The sequence below is a fragment of the Somniosus microcephalus genome, chromosome 2, assembly GCF_052327205.1.
Source record: "Somniosus microcephalus isolate GS21.2 chromosome 2, FLI_Smic_1.0, whole genome shotgun sequence".
NCBI classification, from domain to species: Eukaryota; Metazoa; Chordata; class Chondrichthyes; order Squaliformes; family Somniosidae; genus Somniosus; species Somniosus microcephalus.
This window is the reverse complement of record NC_140988.1, coordinates 157,977,504-157,994,217: the sequence shown is the minus strand read 5'-3', so window position 1 is coordinate 157,994,217 and position 16,714 is coordinate 157,977,504. Positions and strand designations below refer to the sequence as shown.

The following is a 16,714-nucleotide window of genomic DNA, read 5'->3' as shown; positions in this document are numbered from 1 at the left end:
ACAAGGCAGTTGAGGCCAATTCATTAAATATATTTCTTAAGGCTAAAGGGATATGGGGAGAAGGCAGGGTACTGAGTTTGGAACTCAGTACCCATGATCTCATTGAATGGAGGAGCAGGCTCGAGGGGTCGAATGGCCTACTCCTATTTTCTAAGACACTCCATAAAACCTACCTCTTTGACCAAGCTTTTGGTCATCTGTCCTAATATTGCCATATGTGGCTCGTATCAAGTTTTGTTTGACAATGCTCCTGTGAAGCACCGTGGGACATTTTACTATGTTAAAGGCACTATATAAATGCACATTATGGTCTTTTGTGCTCAAATTACTTCCTCCCTTTACTAGGTCACATTAATGAGTGTTACTTCCAGTGTTAGTCAGACACACTGGGTTGAATCAATCTTGTGTTTTTGAACATCAGACAAATACGTTGAAATAGTTAGATTCCTCAGGAGAGTGATTCCATAGAATTATATTGGTGAAATGGGTGTGGGAGGATACACTATTGGCTACTTTCAACATCAGGAACTACATTTACTCAGCAACCCGAGTAGGATCAGCGTGCCTGTGATGCCTGATGTGCTTGACTAGGCTGCCACAGCTCATCAAGCACATGTGTAACTGTACTGTTATATTAAAGGATAAAATACATAATCTTCCAGCAGTTTGGAATATATTTATCAGAGGAAGAGGGACATCTGGAAAATTAGCTGTCAGTGAGGAAATGTAGTCATCCACCCTAACTTCAGCAAAGAGCTGCAGATAGCCTAGAAAACCATTCATTTTTTGGTACAGTATGTTTAGCACTTTTTTGACCATAGGAATAAGTTAGTGATGTGTCCAGAATGGGAACCCGTTAGCACACTGAATTTTTTTCAAAAAAGACCACAATTACAAAATTGTACCATTTTGTCCAACCAATTTATTTGCTTTTCATTTTTGGTTTCTGAATAGCATGTTCCAAGACTTCAGTAGTTAACTTGTACCATTCCTCTCCCAACAGAAACAAAACGTTTTCATTTGGTTCCAATAGTTACTTGCCAGACACGGATTAGGTTATCAGTGTAACCTGCAAACAGGGTCTGTGGAGATGAAAAAAGTCAATGAGTGGTGAAAAATGCCAAAATACTGAATCTTACCAATATATTCATTTACCACCTATTCCACAAACCTTTAACAGGAACGATTTTTTAAATTTGTCACTTCATTACAGCTTTGCTAATCTGGCTTCTAGATGCCGATTCCCATTTGGTTTGGCTTCTTTTGGGGAAAAATTGCTAATTATCACTAGATAAAACAAGTTTAGTTAAAGCTATAATGTTACACTACCAATTCTACAGCGCAAAAATTTCTGGACTGTACCCTCATTTCAATAGGTTTATAATCCTGCCCCTTACAGGGTCAGCTGGGTAGTTAGTGACAGAGTATAATCAATGGGACAGTCATGAACATCTAGAGACAAATTGCTCAGTTGAGCACTACCCAATAAAGTGAAGAAAAATAGAACAGAACTCAATTACCTGACCATCAGCAGACCAGGCTAGTGCTGTGCACTGTGGTGGCTCAGCCTTGCTGATAACTTCTTGACGTAGTTCATCGACTATGATCTTGCCCTCCAAATCCTTTGGGGAAGAAAGAATGAGCTTCAACAAGCCTGCAAACTGAGCTTAGTTTTAAGACCCGCACATTTCACAAATAAAGACTTCAATGTACAAATCAAAAGCCTGAAAACACAAGGAAAACCAGAAAGACTGCATAAAAATCCATTAGCAACAGGGAAATAAGCACATGGCCCCAGATGCTCTATGGCACCATCTATCCGTCCCAAACAGAAAAATACATTACAGTTCCTCTTTCCTACGGTGGTGAAATCAAGACGTTAACATATTGTCTCCAACGTATCCCCCTTTATCCCCCAAACCCCCGGTTTACTCACTCCTTGAATCTTTGTTATTATTATATTTCCAGATGCAGTTAAGTGCGTCGAGCAATACACCAAGCACAAGACTACCACAACTGCTTTAAGAAAACTATTATCTTTTCACCCAAGCCATCTTAAGTGTAGAAAATCCAAAGATGTCACCAAAAAAGTGCCCCCACCCTTTAGAAATGCAATGTTAGCTCAGGAACAGCCTCTGAAGCTTCCGCAGATATATTCTCAGATAGGCATAAGAGACTCATCACAGCCAACTGTTCTGCATAATGACATTATTTATTTATTTTTAAAAAGTGGACAATTTCATCAATTTGTGTAACTGCACATCTAACCAAAAGTAAAAATCAAAATGCAAATCTTATAGCAACAATAACCTACCCAAATCCTGATGCTGGGACCAGTAGCAGCACAAAGCCAGTACCTGTTGGGGCTGAAGCACAAAGCATTGATGACAGCCCCACCATCCAGGGTGTACAAGTGCTTCCCTTCATTCAGATCCCACAGAAGAGCTTGACCATCCTACAGAATGAATAGCAAACAAACCATTAAAATCAGAAAATGCTATACAGGAAACTTTCGATTAACCGGCCACTAAATAACCGGAAATGTCGGTTAACCGGCAAAATTCAGGAGTCGGTTCAGATAACTTTTTTTAACTCATTTCTGGCTGTACAAGCATCTAAAGCTGTGCTGATTGTTTTGAAGCTAACAGGGTTTGTTGCTTTAGACGGAGCGCTGAGCTCCGTATCTTTTAACTATAGCGCTCAATTCTCCTGCATTGTTGATAGACCGGCACCAGCTCGGTCCCGTCCGTGCCGGATACCAGAAAGTTTCCTGTAGTTCCTCCCAAATGAAGAGCTTACTTCAAAAATTGAAAAATCCTTGCTCAACACAAATGAAGACCTAGTAGCTAAGCCTACTTAATTTCTGTACTTAATCTGCGACATTCTTGCCAGCAATTTTATTCACAACTAACCCAATTTTCAACCACCATTAACTGATGAGAATCCAAATTAGAGAGCACGCCCTTCCAGTCCTCTGGGAAGAACTGGAAATGGATTTGGGGTTGCGATAGAAAATTGGCAACAGTTTTACAACTGGTTCAAATGTTTATGGGACACCCTTGCATAAGAGAACATCTGAGGTTATTCTGACAGTAATGCCGTAGGAGCAGATACAGCCAGAAGGAAAGCAGCTTCAATAGTTGTAAAAATTAATTTTATTTAAAACGTAAATACTTAAAATTTGACACAACTGCCAATAGGATACAAAACGTGTAATGGTGTGAAGTCTTCGTGCTACATAATGAACTGTGAAAACCACACAGCAGTACAATTTTATCTGGCGGAAGAGCATTTGGCGTCATGCAACACTTGTATATGACATAAATGAAAACAACTTGAAATAAAATCTGGTAAAGCAATTTTTCCTCAGCATTTCAGAGCTGCTGATAACACTGGTCAAATAGTTTGTTATAAATGTCACAATTTCCTAGCAGGTCAATTATGCAGTATCCATTGTGTTTCCGAATTCTTGTTTTCATGTTAAACTTAGTTAGCAAGCTCACAAAACCATCAAGAATCATTAAAGACAGTGCAGTAAAAGTGCATACCTTTCCACCTGAGGCACACAGAGAACCATCAGGGGAGACTGCCACAGAATTCAGGTACCCAGTGTGACCAATGTGGTTGGTCTTCAATTTGCAGTTTGTAAGGTTCCAAACCTAGTGATTAAGACAGAAAAACATCACAAAAATCAGTATAATGCTTGAAGGAATAAAATGCTACTAGTTAAATCACTGATCAAATACCAAAACCTGACATAAGCCAGAATCCAAATACCAGCATTTTGCCATAACTTTTCAAAGTTGTTATGAAGGCTTGTCATAATTCTAAAAGCTAAGACTAAAGTTATTTGTTCTACCTGACTACATGTCCTCAGCCTTACAACATAATCATAGAAAATCATGATGTGAACAGCAGTGAAAAAGTTCTAATCATTGGACATGTATATTCATCTTAATCCTTTATACACCTCTCGGATGCCAAAAGTAGAAATTTAAAAGATTAGCTAGGTGACAGTGTGTCTTATTAGTCATGGACAGAAAGAGGAGCTACAACAGAAAAAAGATAGTAGAGCAAAGCACTCACCTTTAAGAAGGGCTGGAACACACACCTTTAAACTAAAATCCCATTTGCTTCCATATTTTCAAGACTGTATACACAGGGCAAGTGTGTGGAAACGAGGACGATGCAGCTTAAAGCGTGTCCAGACCATTCTTAAAGGCAAACATCTGAGATTTTATCTCAAGGCGTAGCTGTGAAAAGAAAATAAAGTAAACAACAATTAAACCAGAATTTGCATTTTTCCTTTTAATTAATCCACATTGCTTACTAAGACACACATGGATTATCTAACTAGTAAACTACAGCACCATTCTCTTACCTTTACTAGTTTGTCCCAGCCACAGGAAACAATGATTGGGTTACTGTTGTTTGGAGAGAAGCGGACACAAGATGTCCACTCAGTGTGTCCATCTTCCTAAATAGGAGAGAAATGTCAGTTTAGAAAATTTAGTGTGTGTTAATATACAATAAAGGATATTGTTCTACTAACGAACAACAGGAAACCCTCATATTTGCAGGACAGGTAGTCTTCTCCTTATAAAAAAGGATAACTCAAATTATGTGACCAAATTTTAATCACGGGGTAACCTGAATTTTGTACAAAAAAAAATCAAGCGTTTTTGTCAGCCATATCCAGTGGACATACATTCAAGGATCTACTATAGATCCTGTGCACTATAACTAGATTGTTTTATTTTCCACTGAAAACTGGAGCGGTTTATTTTATAATCTTGTTTTGAGACATGATCAGAAAAGGGTTAATATGTACCTGTATGGTGTATTTACACACTCCCAGAGTGTTCCACAGCTTGATCGTTTTGTCACGTGAGCCAGACACAATCTGACGGTTATCTGCAGAGAAGGCAACGCTCAGAACATCTTTAGTGTGGCCAACAAATTGGCGGGTACATTCTCCACTATTTATAAAGAAAACCAGAAAAAAAAAATATATAGTTTGATTGATAGATTGCTGCGAAGTGACCAAAAACTCTCCAAAATGGGAAGAGTGGTGGTTTTGGACGGTGGCGGGGGGGAAAAAGAGAAGAATTTCTTTTCCGATCACTATTGACCACATGGATGCCAGATTAAAGTATGAAGTTCAACCACCCCCACCGAAAGCAAATCACTTCTCGTGATACAAGCACACATGAAGAATGGCCACTTATACGAAATATGTGGAGACTTGGTAGCATTTTGCCTCCTTAATTCCCCAAACCAATGCCTAATACCAGCCAGGATCTCCTCCATTAAAAAGGTAATATGCCACTCCAGCCAAAAGAATTTCCTTGCAAGCAAAACCTGTAAAACCTCCTACACATCCACATGTTTAACGGGTCTGAGTACACTAGATTAATTTTCTATACATCCTGTAGACTTGATTAGTTTCTACACATCACAAACTGCTAAAAGTTCACCAAAGATCAGCAACCATCCAGACTTACGTCGTCAAGTCCCACAGTCTCAAAGTGCCATCCCACGATCCAGACAGGGCAAACTGTCCATCAGATGAGATGACCACATCACTGACAAAATGCGAGTGACCGTACATAGCATGTTGGGGTACACCGTAATTTGTTTCATCCCTGGTCAACTTCCACATAATAAGGGTTTTATCTGTATTAAAAACACAAAAGATATTTAGATACTTTTAACCTACCACTAAATATCATCTAGCACAATAGGAAGGAATTTCACTCGTAATTTGCACCACACCCGCTTTGGCTTAACTTTGCAGTGTAACAAAGCGTAGGTCCGCGTGTGGCATGTTCCTGATGCAGGCTGGAGAAAAACACAGGTGGCCAGGGAACAGTTCCAAGGAAATAGGAGTCTGGAAGCCACACCAACCACTTGGGTCACAAAGTACAACCCGATAGTTTATTTTAAAAGTTTCACACCCAGTCCCTCGGCGCCTGGCGGCGCGGTTTAGGCCGGAATGGGTCCACGTGGCAACCACGGTCACTCGGAGACCGCGAGTGACTCCGGGTTCGGGCCCCCGAGAGCCTCCAACCCCACTCCCCCCGGCACCGAGTCCCCCCACCCCGTGCGGCCGCTGCCCGGCTCCGGCCCCACCCTCGCTCCCGGCCTCCGCCACATGGCAGCTCCCGGGGCCCGACCGCCGACTCCACCCTGAGCCTGAGCTCCCAAACCCCAGGGTCCGCTCCGGACACCCAGCAGCCCGGCCAGCCGCCTCGCCACTTTGGACAGGCCCCGCTCCCCGCCACCCCCAGACCGAGCCCGGCCCTCAGCACGGAGCCCCGGCCAGGCCCAGCCCTCCAGCAGGCCCCTGGGTCAGGTACCTCGAGACGCCGACAGGATGATGTCTGGGAAGCGCGGCGTGGTGGCGATCTGGGTGACCCAGCCGCTGTGGCCCTTGAGCGTGCCCCGGAGGGTCATTTGCTCGCTCATGGTGGCGGATGGAGTCGGATTGAAGCAGGGCCACCGCTCGAGCGCCGCCAGCCGCCAGGACCAGGGAAAGAGGAAGTGGCGCGCGCGCGCGCGCGCGCCCACGGATATGACGCACCCCTAGCGGCGGGGCTTGCGGCAGCTGATTGACAGCTCGCACTCCCGCCCCCCACAAAGCAGCAGCCCAGAGGTTACTGCGCCAAATTTAAAACAAAACTTCGAAAATCCGAAGTCAAACACAAGCAAAGATTGTTGGAAATACACAACGGGCTTATTCTCACCTTCCACCCCCACCAGCCTCCCCCTTCAACGGTTCACCCGCCGCCATTTCCCCCACCGCCCAACACATCTTCCCCTCCCCTTTCAGCTAGCCGCAGTGCCCTGCAAAGGGGAAGAGTTGTTGGGGGTGATTGAGGAGTGGACCAGGGTGGCGCCGAGGGAGAGGTCCCTTCGGAATGCTGAAGGAAGGGGGGGATGTGTTTGGTGGTAGGATCACGCTGGAGGTAGTGGAAATGGCACAGGCCGATCTGTTCAATGTGGAGGCTGGTGGGGTGAAAGGTCCTTCTGCGAGGGAGGGGAAGGGGTGAGAGCAGAAGTGCGGGAAATAAAACAGACACGGTTAAGAGCCCTGTCAATCACAGTAAAGGGGAATCCTCGGTTGAGGAAAAAGGAAGACATATCGGAAGTACTAGTATGGAAGGTGGCATCCTCAGAACAGATGCGATGGAGACACAGAAACTGGGAGAATTAAATAGAGTCCTTAGGGGAAGTGGAGTAGGAGGATGGTAATGAGGGTAGCTATAGGAGTCAGTGGGTTCATAGTAGATATTGTTTGACAGCCTATCCCCAGAAATGGAGACAGAGGAAGGGAAGAGTCAAGGACCAAGTGAAGGTAAGGTAAGGGTGGAAATTGGAAGCAAAGTTGATGAAATTTTCCAGTTTGGGGTGAGAGCAGAAAACAGCACAGATATAGTCAATGTACCGGAACGTGGGTCTGACGAAAGGTCATCGGCCTGAAATGTTAACACTGTTTCTCGCTCCGCAGATGCTGCCTGACCTGCAAAGTATTTCCAGAATTTTCTGTTTTTATTTCAGATTTCCAGCATCCGCAGTATTTTGCTTTTGTATTAGTTGTGAAGTTACAAGAATTACATTTCAGGAAACAACATTGGCAAATCATCCAACCCATTGATCCAATATCCCAATAGGATTAACCACAGGTGAAACTTTCAGAGGAAAGGCTTTTTTTGATGACTAAAAGGAATTAAGTAACAACTCCTGGACGTATTAGTCCAAAATTATAATCTACATTATCCAAATCGGTCTGGTTGTATCCCCAAGAGAGAATCCCATGCTCGAAGCAAGCACCCAGTATCAAAACAGCCTTCGATTTCCTCTACATTTCTCCTTACCCGACAGGAAATGAGGATGTTTAGTATTAATATTGCTGCTCTAAGTCAATTATTATAATAGAATTGGTGGCACTTTAAACAAATGTAGTAGAATAACAGATGGCAACTGTAAGCACAAAGTTACTCCAGTTATAGACTTAAAAAAAAAAGCATTGAAATAGCAAAAGCAACTCACGAACTGAAATCATAAGATTTTCAGTACGGTGCAATTTTCCTCTATATTGCCCAAGGCAGTCCTTTATATAAACAAATGATTCAAGAATCATAGAATGGTTACAGCACAGAAGGAGGCCATTCGACCAGTCGAGCCCATGCCGGCTCTCTGCAAGAGCACTTCAGCTTGTATCACTCCTGTGCCCTTTCCCCGTAGCCCTGCAAATGTTTTTCCTTCAGGTACTTATCCAATTCCCCTTTGAAAGCCACGATTGAATCTGCCTCCAGCACCCTTTCAGGCAGTGCATTCCAGATCCTAACCACTCGCTGTGCAAAAAAGTTTTTCCTCATGTCGCCTTTGGTTCTTCTGCCAATCACCTTTAATCTAAATCCAATTAATTAAATAAATTTTTTTATAATTAATTACATAGAATGGAGCAGATGATGTGTTACTGTTGCGAGATGTGGGAGTCGGTAGACCCCATTGAGGCTAACGGTGATTACATCTGTGACAAGTGTCTGCTGCTACAGGATCTCCAGCTCCGTGTTGATGAGCTGGAGTCTGAGCTTCAGATACTGCGACACATCAGGGAGGGGGAGAAGTACCTGGACTCTGTTTCAGGAGGTGGTCACACCTATGAAGTTAATTAATTCAGATGTAGCCCATGGTCAGGGACAGGACGGTGTGACCACGAGTGAGGCAGGTACGGGGATCCAGAAGGTAGTGTTGGAGGAGCCGCAGCCCTTGCTCTTGTCCAACAGGTTCGAGCTTCTTACTCCCTGTGGAGACGGAAGCAGGGGCTGCAGGGAGGATGAGCAACCTGGCCACAGCACCGTGGAGAGGGGGGCCATTCAAGAGGGGGGAGTAAATAGAAATGTTGTTGTGGTAGGGGATAGTATTATTAGGGGGATAGATAGAGTTCTCTGCAGCCAAGGACAGAAACTTGGAGTGGGAGGGGGAGGATCCAGTTGTCGTGGTCCATGTTGGTACCAACGACATAGATAGGACAAGGAAGGAGGTTCTGCTGAGGGAGTTTGAGCAGCTAGGGGCCAAATTAAAAAGCAGAACCACAAGGGTAATAATCTCTGGATTATTACCTGAGCCACGAGCGAATTTGGCTAGGACAAATAAAATAAGAGAGTTAAATGCATGGCTCAAAGACTGGTGTGGGAGAAATGGGTTTTGCTTCCTGGGACACTGGCACCAGTACTGGGACAGAAGGGAGCTGTTCCGTTGGGACGGGCTTCACTTGGCCAGTGCTGGGGCTAGAGTCCTGGCGGATCATATAACTAGGGCTGCAGAGAGGGCTTTAAACTAACTAGTGGGGGGGGAGGTTCCTAGAGAGCAAATAATAAAAATGACAACAGAGAAGGTCAAAGACTTAGGTAGCAGTGGGGAAATTAAAAACCAGAGCGTGTCAGGAAGGGGTAGAAGGTGTGGAGTAAAAGGTAAAGTAATAAAAAGGGCAATAGCAGGAACTAAGTGTCACAAAACATATTTGAAAGTTCTCTATCTGAATGCACGTAGCATTCGTAACAAAATAGACGAGTTAAAGGCACAAATAGCTACATATGGGTATGATCTTGTGGCCATTACAGAAACATGGCTGCAGGGTGACAATGCCTGGGAATTAAACATACCAGGTTATTTAACAATCAGGAAGGACAGGCAGGAAGGAAGGGGAGGTGGGGTGGCTATGTTAATAAAGGAAGGAATCACTGTAATACAGAGAAATGATATTGGGTCAAAGGATCAGGCTAATGAAACAGTTTGGGTGGAGATAAGGAATAATAAGGGGAAAAAAACACTAGTGGGTGTAGTATATAGGCCTCCGAACAGTCGCAACTCGGTTGGACGGAGTATCAATCAGGAAATAGTTGAGGCTTGTAATAAGGGAACATCTATAATTATGGGGGATTTTAACTATCATATAAATTGGACGAATCAAATTGGGCAGGGCTGCCTTGAGGATGAGTTCATTGAGTGTATTAGGGATGGGTTTCTTGAGCAGTATGTAACTGAACCAACCAGGGGGCAAGCAACCTTAGATCTGGTCCTGTGTAACGAGACAGGATTAATTAAAAATGTCCTAGTAAAGGATCCCCTTGGAATGAGTGACCATAACATGGTTGAATTCCATATTCAGTTAGAGGGTGAGGAGGCTGTATCTCAAACAAGCGTGCTAAGCTTGAATAAAGGAGACTATGAAGGTATGAGAGCGGAATTGAGTAAAGTGGATTGGGAAAATAGGTTAAAGGATAAGACGATACATGATCAGTGGTGTACATTTAAGGAGTTATTTTACAAATTCCAAAAAAAGTATATTCCACTGAGAAAAAAAGGGTGTAAAAGAAAAGACAGCCATCCGTGGCTAAGGAAAGAAATTAAGGATAGTATTCGACTAAAAACAAGGGCATATAAGGTAGCCAAATCTAGTGGGAGGATAGAGGATTGGGAAAACTTTAAAAGACAGCAAAAAATAACAAAAAGATTGATTAAGAAAGGGAAGATAGATTATGAAAGTAAATTAGCAAAAAATATAAAGACAGATAGTAAGAGTTTTTACAGTTATATAAAAAGAAAAAGGGTGGCTAAAGTAAATGTTGGTCCCTTAGAGGATGAGACCGGGAAATTAATGGTGGGAAATATGGAGATGGCAAAAACACTGAATGAATATTTTGTATCAGTCTTTACAGTAGAGGACACCAAGAATATCCCAACACTTGACAAGCAGGGGGCTATAGGGGGGGAGGAGCTAAATACGATTAAAATCACTAAGGAAGTAGTACTTGGTAAAATAATGGGACTCAAGGCGGATAAATCACCTGGACCTGATGGCTTACATCCCAGGGTTTTGAGGGAAGTGGCGGTAGGGATTGTGGATGCATTGGTAATAATCTTCCAAAACTCCCTGGACTCAGCAAAGGTCCCGGCAGACTGGAAAACTGCTAATGTAACACCCTTATTCAAAAAGGGCAGTAGACAGAAGGCTGGAAACTATAGACCGGTTAGCCTAACATCTGTGGTAGGTAAAATTTTGGAGTCCATTATTAAGGAGACAGTAACAGGACATTTGGATAATCATAATTTAATAGGACAAAGTCAGCATGGTTTTATGAAGGGGAAGTCATGTTTGAGAAATTTGCTGGAGTTCTTTGAGGAAGTAACATATAGGGTGGATAAAGGGGAACCAGTGGACGTAGTGTATTTAGACTTCCAAAAGGCATTTGACAAGGTGCCACACAAAAGATTATTGCTTAAGATAAAAAATCACGGGATTGGGGGTAATATTCTGGCATGGATAGAGGATTGGCTATCTAACAGAAGGCAGAGAGTTGGGATAAATGGTTCATATTCAGACTGGCAATCAGTAACCAGTGGTGTTCCGCAGGGGTCAGTGCTGGGTCCCCAACTCTTTACAATCTATATTAACGATTTGGAGGAGGGGACCGAGTGTAACACATCAAAGTTTGCAGATGATACTAAGATGGGAGGGAAAGTAGTGAGTGAGGAGGACATAAAAAACCTGCAAGGGGACATAGACAGGCTAAGTAAGTGGGCAGAGATTTGGCAGATGGAATACAATACTGGAAAGTGTGAGGTTATGCACTTTGGCAGGAAAAATCGTAGAGCAAGTTATTATCTTAATGGCAAGAAACTGGAAAGTACTGAAGTACAAAGGGATCTGGGGGTCCTGGTGCACGAAACTCAAAAGGTTAGTATGCAGGTGCAGCAAGTGATTAAGAAGGCCAATGGAATGTTGGCTTTCATTGCTAGGGGGATAGAATATAAAAATAGGGAAGTATTGCTTCAGTTGTACAAGGTATTGGTGAGACCGCACCTGGAATACTGCATACAGTTTTGGTGTCCATACTTAAGAAAAGACATACTTGCTCTCGAGTCAGTACAAAGAAGGTTCACTCGATTAATCCCGGGGATGAGGGGATGGACATATGAGGAGAGGTTGAGTAGATTGGGACTCTACTCATTGGAGTTCAGAAGAATGAGAGGCGATCTTATTGAAACATATAAGATTATGAAGGGGTTGGATCGGGTGGATGCAGGGAGGATGTTCCAGATGATGGGTGAAACTAGAACTAGGGGGCATAGTCTTAGAATAAGGGGCTGCTCTTTCAAAACTGAGATGAGGAGGAACTACTTCACTCAGAGGGTGGTAGGTCCATGGAATATGCTGCCCCAAAAAGCTGTCGAAGCTACATCATTACATAAATTTAAAACAGAAATAGACAGTTTCCTAGTAGAAAAGGGAATTAAGGGTTACGGGGAGCGGGCAGGAATTTGGACATGAGTCTAGGTTCGGATAGGTCATGGCCCTGTGGGTAGCGGAGCGGGCCCAGGGGCCGTGTAGCCTGATCCTGGCTCCTGTTTTCGTGTGTCTAATGCTGTTAGATTCAGGAGATAGTCCTGTCATAGTGGATTGGCGGTTAGGATCAGATCAGCCATGATCTTATTGAATGGCGGAGCAGGCTCGAGGGGCCAATTGGCCTACTCCTGCTCCTATTTCTTATGTTCTTATGTCATCTGGTTCTTGACCCTTCCGCCAACGGGAACAGTTTCTCTCTATCTGCTCTGTCTCGACCGATCATGATTTTGAACACCTCTATCAAATCTCCTCTCAAACTTCTCTGCTCCAAGGAGAACAACCCCAGCTTCTCTAATCTATCCACGTAACTGAAGTCCCTCACCCCTGGAACTAGTCCTAAATCTTTTCTGCACCCTCTCCAAGGCCTTCACATCCTTCCTAAAGTACGGTGCCCAGAATTGGACACAATACTCCAGTTGAGGTCAGACCAGTGTTTTATAAAGGTTCATTATAACTTCCTTGCTTTTGTGCTCTATGCCTCTAGTTATAAAGCCCAGGATCCCGTATGCTTTTTCTTAAACTGCTTTCTCAACCTGTCCTGCCACCTTCAACGATTTGTGCACATATACCCCACAGGTCTTTCTGTTCATACACCCCCTTTAGGATTGTACCCTTTAGTTTATATTGCCTTTGTATCTGTCTTTACCAAGGAAAAGATGCTGCCAAAGTACTCATTTAGTACCTCAGCTATGCCCTCTGCCTCCATGCATAGGTCTCCTTTTTGGTCCCTAATCGGCCCCACCCCTCTTACTTCCTGTTTACTATTTATATGCCTATAGAAGACTTTTGGATTCCCTTTTATTTTAGCTAGCAATTCATTCTCATACTCTCTCTTTACCCCTCTTATTTTCTTTTATTACTTCTCCTCTGAACTTTCTATGTTCAGCCTGGTTTTCCCTTGCATTCTCAACCCGACATCTGTCATACACCCCCTTTTTCTGATTTATCTTACTCTCTATCTCTTTCATCATCCAGGGTTGTCCTACCTTTCCCCCATGGGAATGTACCTCAACTATACCCGAAAAGCATGGGAAAATAACATGACATCATTCTTCCAAATAGTAAAGGAGTATATTAGTTACACCTAATCCTGAAATACCATTTTACTATGGGCCCCATGCCTTGGAAGTCAACAGATGCAGGTTCCCATTGCATTTTCCACAGAGGTTATACATCACACATCCTGCAGCGAGAAGGCGCAGGATGCCTTTCAGTGAAGTTGCTTACACCGTCATAGTGCAAGAAGAGTCTTGCATTTATATAGTCCGTTTCACAATCTCAGGAAGGCCCAAAGCGTTTACAGCCAATGAAGTGTAGTTACTGTTGTAATTTTTACTTCAACAGAATTAGGATGGAAACTCTGTTTACATTCGAAAATAGAACACTTTGGTTGTCCTCAGTTCCATATTTGCATTGCCACTACTATGTGGCAAAAGGGGCTCTATGAAAAATCATCTCGTGATTTACCATCCAACACTGAATTTATAAAGACCTTGCTGAGAAAGTCTGTGAGAATTTCAAACTAGGTCCTTATTTTAAACAGACTAGTTTTAAGTTGTTTAAGTTTGCTTATTGTACTAGATGTTGACTTTTTGTTTTGATGGTCAGATTTAGTTACAAATTAAACTGTCTAAATAGTGTAGCCCCTCTGCAGTGGTCCAGCAGCATGTTACTGTCCACGTTCTGAGGTGATAGGCAGAACATGGTGGGTATCCTCCAGTAAGTGATTTACCATTATTCAGGATTAACCATTAAACCTAATCACACTAACTTGGAGAATAAAGATGAAGGTACCAATTCATAAAGAATGCAGTCTACAGTCCAGCCATAAACATTAAAAACAGCATGGAGGGTAAAATCTGGAAATATAACATGGGCTGAAATATAAACCAGAGTATATAGCAATAGAAGAACGGGAAATTTAACTCTTACAAAATTTCTAAAATATAACTATAGCGCCATAATTTCCTAGTAGTTAAAGACAATCCCCCATGGGATTGAACCATACGAACCAGGTTCGATTCCTAGTCTGTCCGAAGTTAACTGATCTCGGCTGTTGTGGACTGCACTCCAACTGTCGAACCTCCTGCTGAGATGGGAGGGAAGATTATCACAGCAGGAAACAAGACTGGTGCTTCCGGATAGTTCCACAAGTTTATCTAACGAACAGCAGATTTGTATAGACGAGGAAAGTCCCAGATTTGATCCCCAGCCTGTTAACAAACAGCACTGTGGGAGTACCTTCACCACACAGACTGCAGCAGTTCAAGAAGGCAGCGCACCGCCACCTGCAAGGGCAATAAATGTTGGCCTTGCCAGCGATGCCCACATCCTGTGAATGAATAAAATTAACTTATCTCAGTCCGATAGCAATAGAGGCATTACTTTTGACCTCCACATCTCTAAAGTTAGGATGGGGAAAATCAACCGAGTGCTATTTTGTAGTTCCTACTGCGGATTGCTATCGAACAACTGTTGCTGAAAGTACGATAGCAAAATACTGCGGATGCTGGAAATCCAAAATAACAGAAAACGTTGGAAAAACTCAGCAGGCCAGGGCAGCATCTGTGGAGAGAGAAATGGAGTTAACGTTTCAGGTCGAAGACCCTTCGTCAGAACTGGAAAAAAAGCAGGAAAAGGGATAGATTTTAAAGCAAGTGGGGGCTGGGAAAAGGGGGAGGGGATGAAAGAACAAAAGGGAAGGTCAGAGATAGGATAGAAAGCAGGAGAGATTAAGAGGCATTAAGAGATATTCAAGGAACAAAGGATGGCTCTAGTTGAAGTGTGAATGAAGGACAGCTGCCATGTGGGAGGGAAGAAAAAAGCCCAGACGAAAGTGTGGATTAAAAAAAGGGGGAAAAAAAAATATATATATATATATATATATATATATGTGATAGGGGCCGAGGTTATGATCTGAAATTGTTGAACTCTATGTTGAGTCCAGAAGGCTGTAGAGTGCCTAATTGAAAGATGAGATGCTGTTCCTCAAGCTTACGCTGAACTTCCGTGGAACAATGCAAGAGGCTGAGGACGGTGAGGTCCGAGTGGGAATGGGGCGGTGAATTAAAGTGACAGGCCACCAGGAGCTCGGGATCCCCCTTACGGACTGAACGGAGGTGTTCCGCAAAGCGGTCACCCAATCTGTGTTTGGTCTCCCCAATGTAGAGGAGACCACATTGTGAGCAGCGAATACAGTATACTAAATTGCAGGAAGTACAAGTAAATCGCTGTTCCACCTGGAAGGGGTGTTTGGGGCCCTGTCCAGTGGGAAGGTATAAGGGCATGTGTTGCATCTCCTGCGCTTGCATGGGAAGGTGCCGGGCAAAGGGGAAGGGGTGCTGGGGGTGGTAGAGGAGTGGACTAGGGTGTCGCGGAGGGAGCGGTCCCTACGGAATGCTGAAAGGGGAGGTCAGGGGAAGATGCGTTTGGTGGTGGGATCACGCTGGAAATGGCGGAGGATGATCCGTTGAATGTGGAGGCTGGTGGGGTGAAAGGTGAGGGCAAGGGGAACTCTATCGTGGTTCCGGGAGGGAGGGGCAGGGGTGAGGGCAGAAGTGCGGGAGATAGAACGGACACAGTCGAGGGCCATGTCAATCACAGTAGAGGGGAATCCTCGGTTGAGGAAAAAGGAAGACATGTCGGAAGTACTGGTATGGAAGGTGGCATCGTCGGAGCAGATGCGGCGGAGTTGCTGAAAGTAGATGTGTGGACAGTATGAGGCTACCGCTATGCTGTGCATTGCTGAATAGCCTGACACTCAAGTGTAAACATCACGGGAATATGGGCCACTTAAGGGAGGTGATGCTGGAGGGTGACTGGTATGAGTTATACTGTACTTCAGCAAGAAGTCTATTTCTTCAGGAAAAGAGAAGAAAAAATATCCTGACTTGCAGAACAGGAAAAGTTGATCGATTGTACAGACATTGGTGAGGTCAAGTGAAAACATCTTTTTCCACTTTCCGAACCAATGAACCTCCAAAAAAGGGGCTTTGGTACCATCAGAACAAATTAAGGTGGGCATATTATATTCCTAACTGCAGCTGATGGTGAGAAAACTGCATCATTGCAGTTAAGTAGCTTTTACATTTAAAAACTGCAGCTATGTTCACAGGTTACCACTTTCAGGATGATATAAAACAGGAGAGAAAATTGGAAGGGGCAAATGGCAGAATGAAATTACTGAATACAGTTACTAGATTGAAACAACTTATTCATTTAGTTTAAGGTTTCTGAAAGAAAATATTGAGTGCAAATCCATTACTCCAACAAAATTTTCAGTCATAGCTTTTTCCTCCT

General features: G+C 43.5%; 1 protein-coding gene across 1 annotated transcript; it reads right to left on the bottom strand.

The window, feature by feature from the left end:
* Positions 1–899: 899 nt before the first annotated feature.
* LOC147123062 (small ribosomal subunit protein RACK1-like) lies at positions 900–6,549 on the bottom strand. The gene is made up of 8 exons (XM_085964832.1): positions 6,360–6,549; positions 5,505–5,676; positions 4,832–4,979; positions 4,382–4,477; positions 3,549–3,659; positions 2,315–2,455; positions 1,521–1,622; positions 900–1,082 (listed from the first exon to the last, which is right to left on the bottom strand). Exons 1-8 carry the CDS (start codon positions 6,466–6,468, stop codon positions 1,017–1,019), a joined length of 945 nt encoding a protein of 314 aa, XP_085820958.1. The 5' UTR covers positions 6,469–6,549; the 3' UTR covers positions 900–1,016.
* Positions 6,550–16,714: the final 10,165 nt, after the last annotated feature.

Excerpts from the sequence above, each read along its gene's own strand:
- LOC147123062 (XM_085964832.1), bottom strand. The coding sequence starts at position 6,468 with ATGAGCGAGCAAATGACCCTCCGGGGCACGCTCAAGGGCCACAGCGGC. Across the intron at positions 4,478-4,831 it reads TGTGTAAATACACCATACAG|GAAGATGGACACACTGAGTG; the intron begins GTACATATTAAC and ends TCTCCTATTTAG. Across the intron at positions 2,456-3,548 it reads TGTGTGCCTCAGGTGGAAAG|GATGGTCAAGCTCTTCTGTG; the intron begins GTATGCACTTTT and ends TTCATTCTGTAG.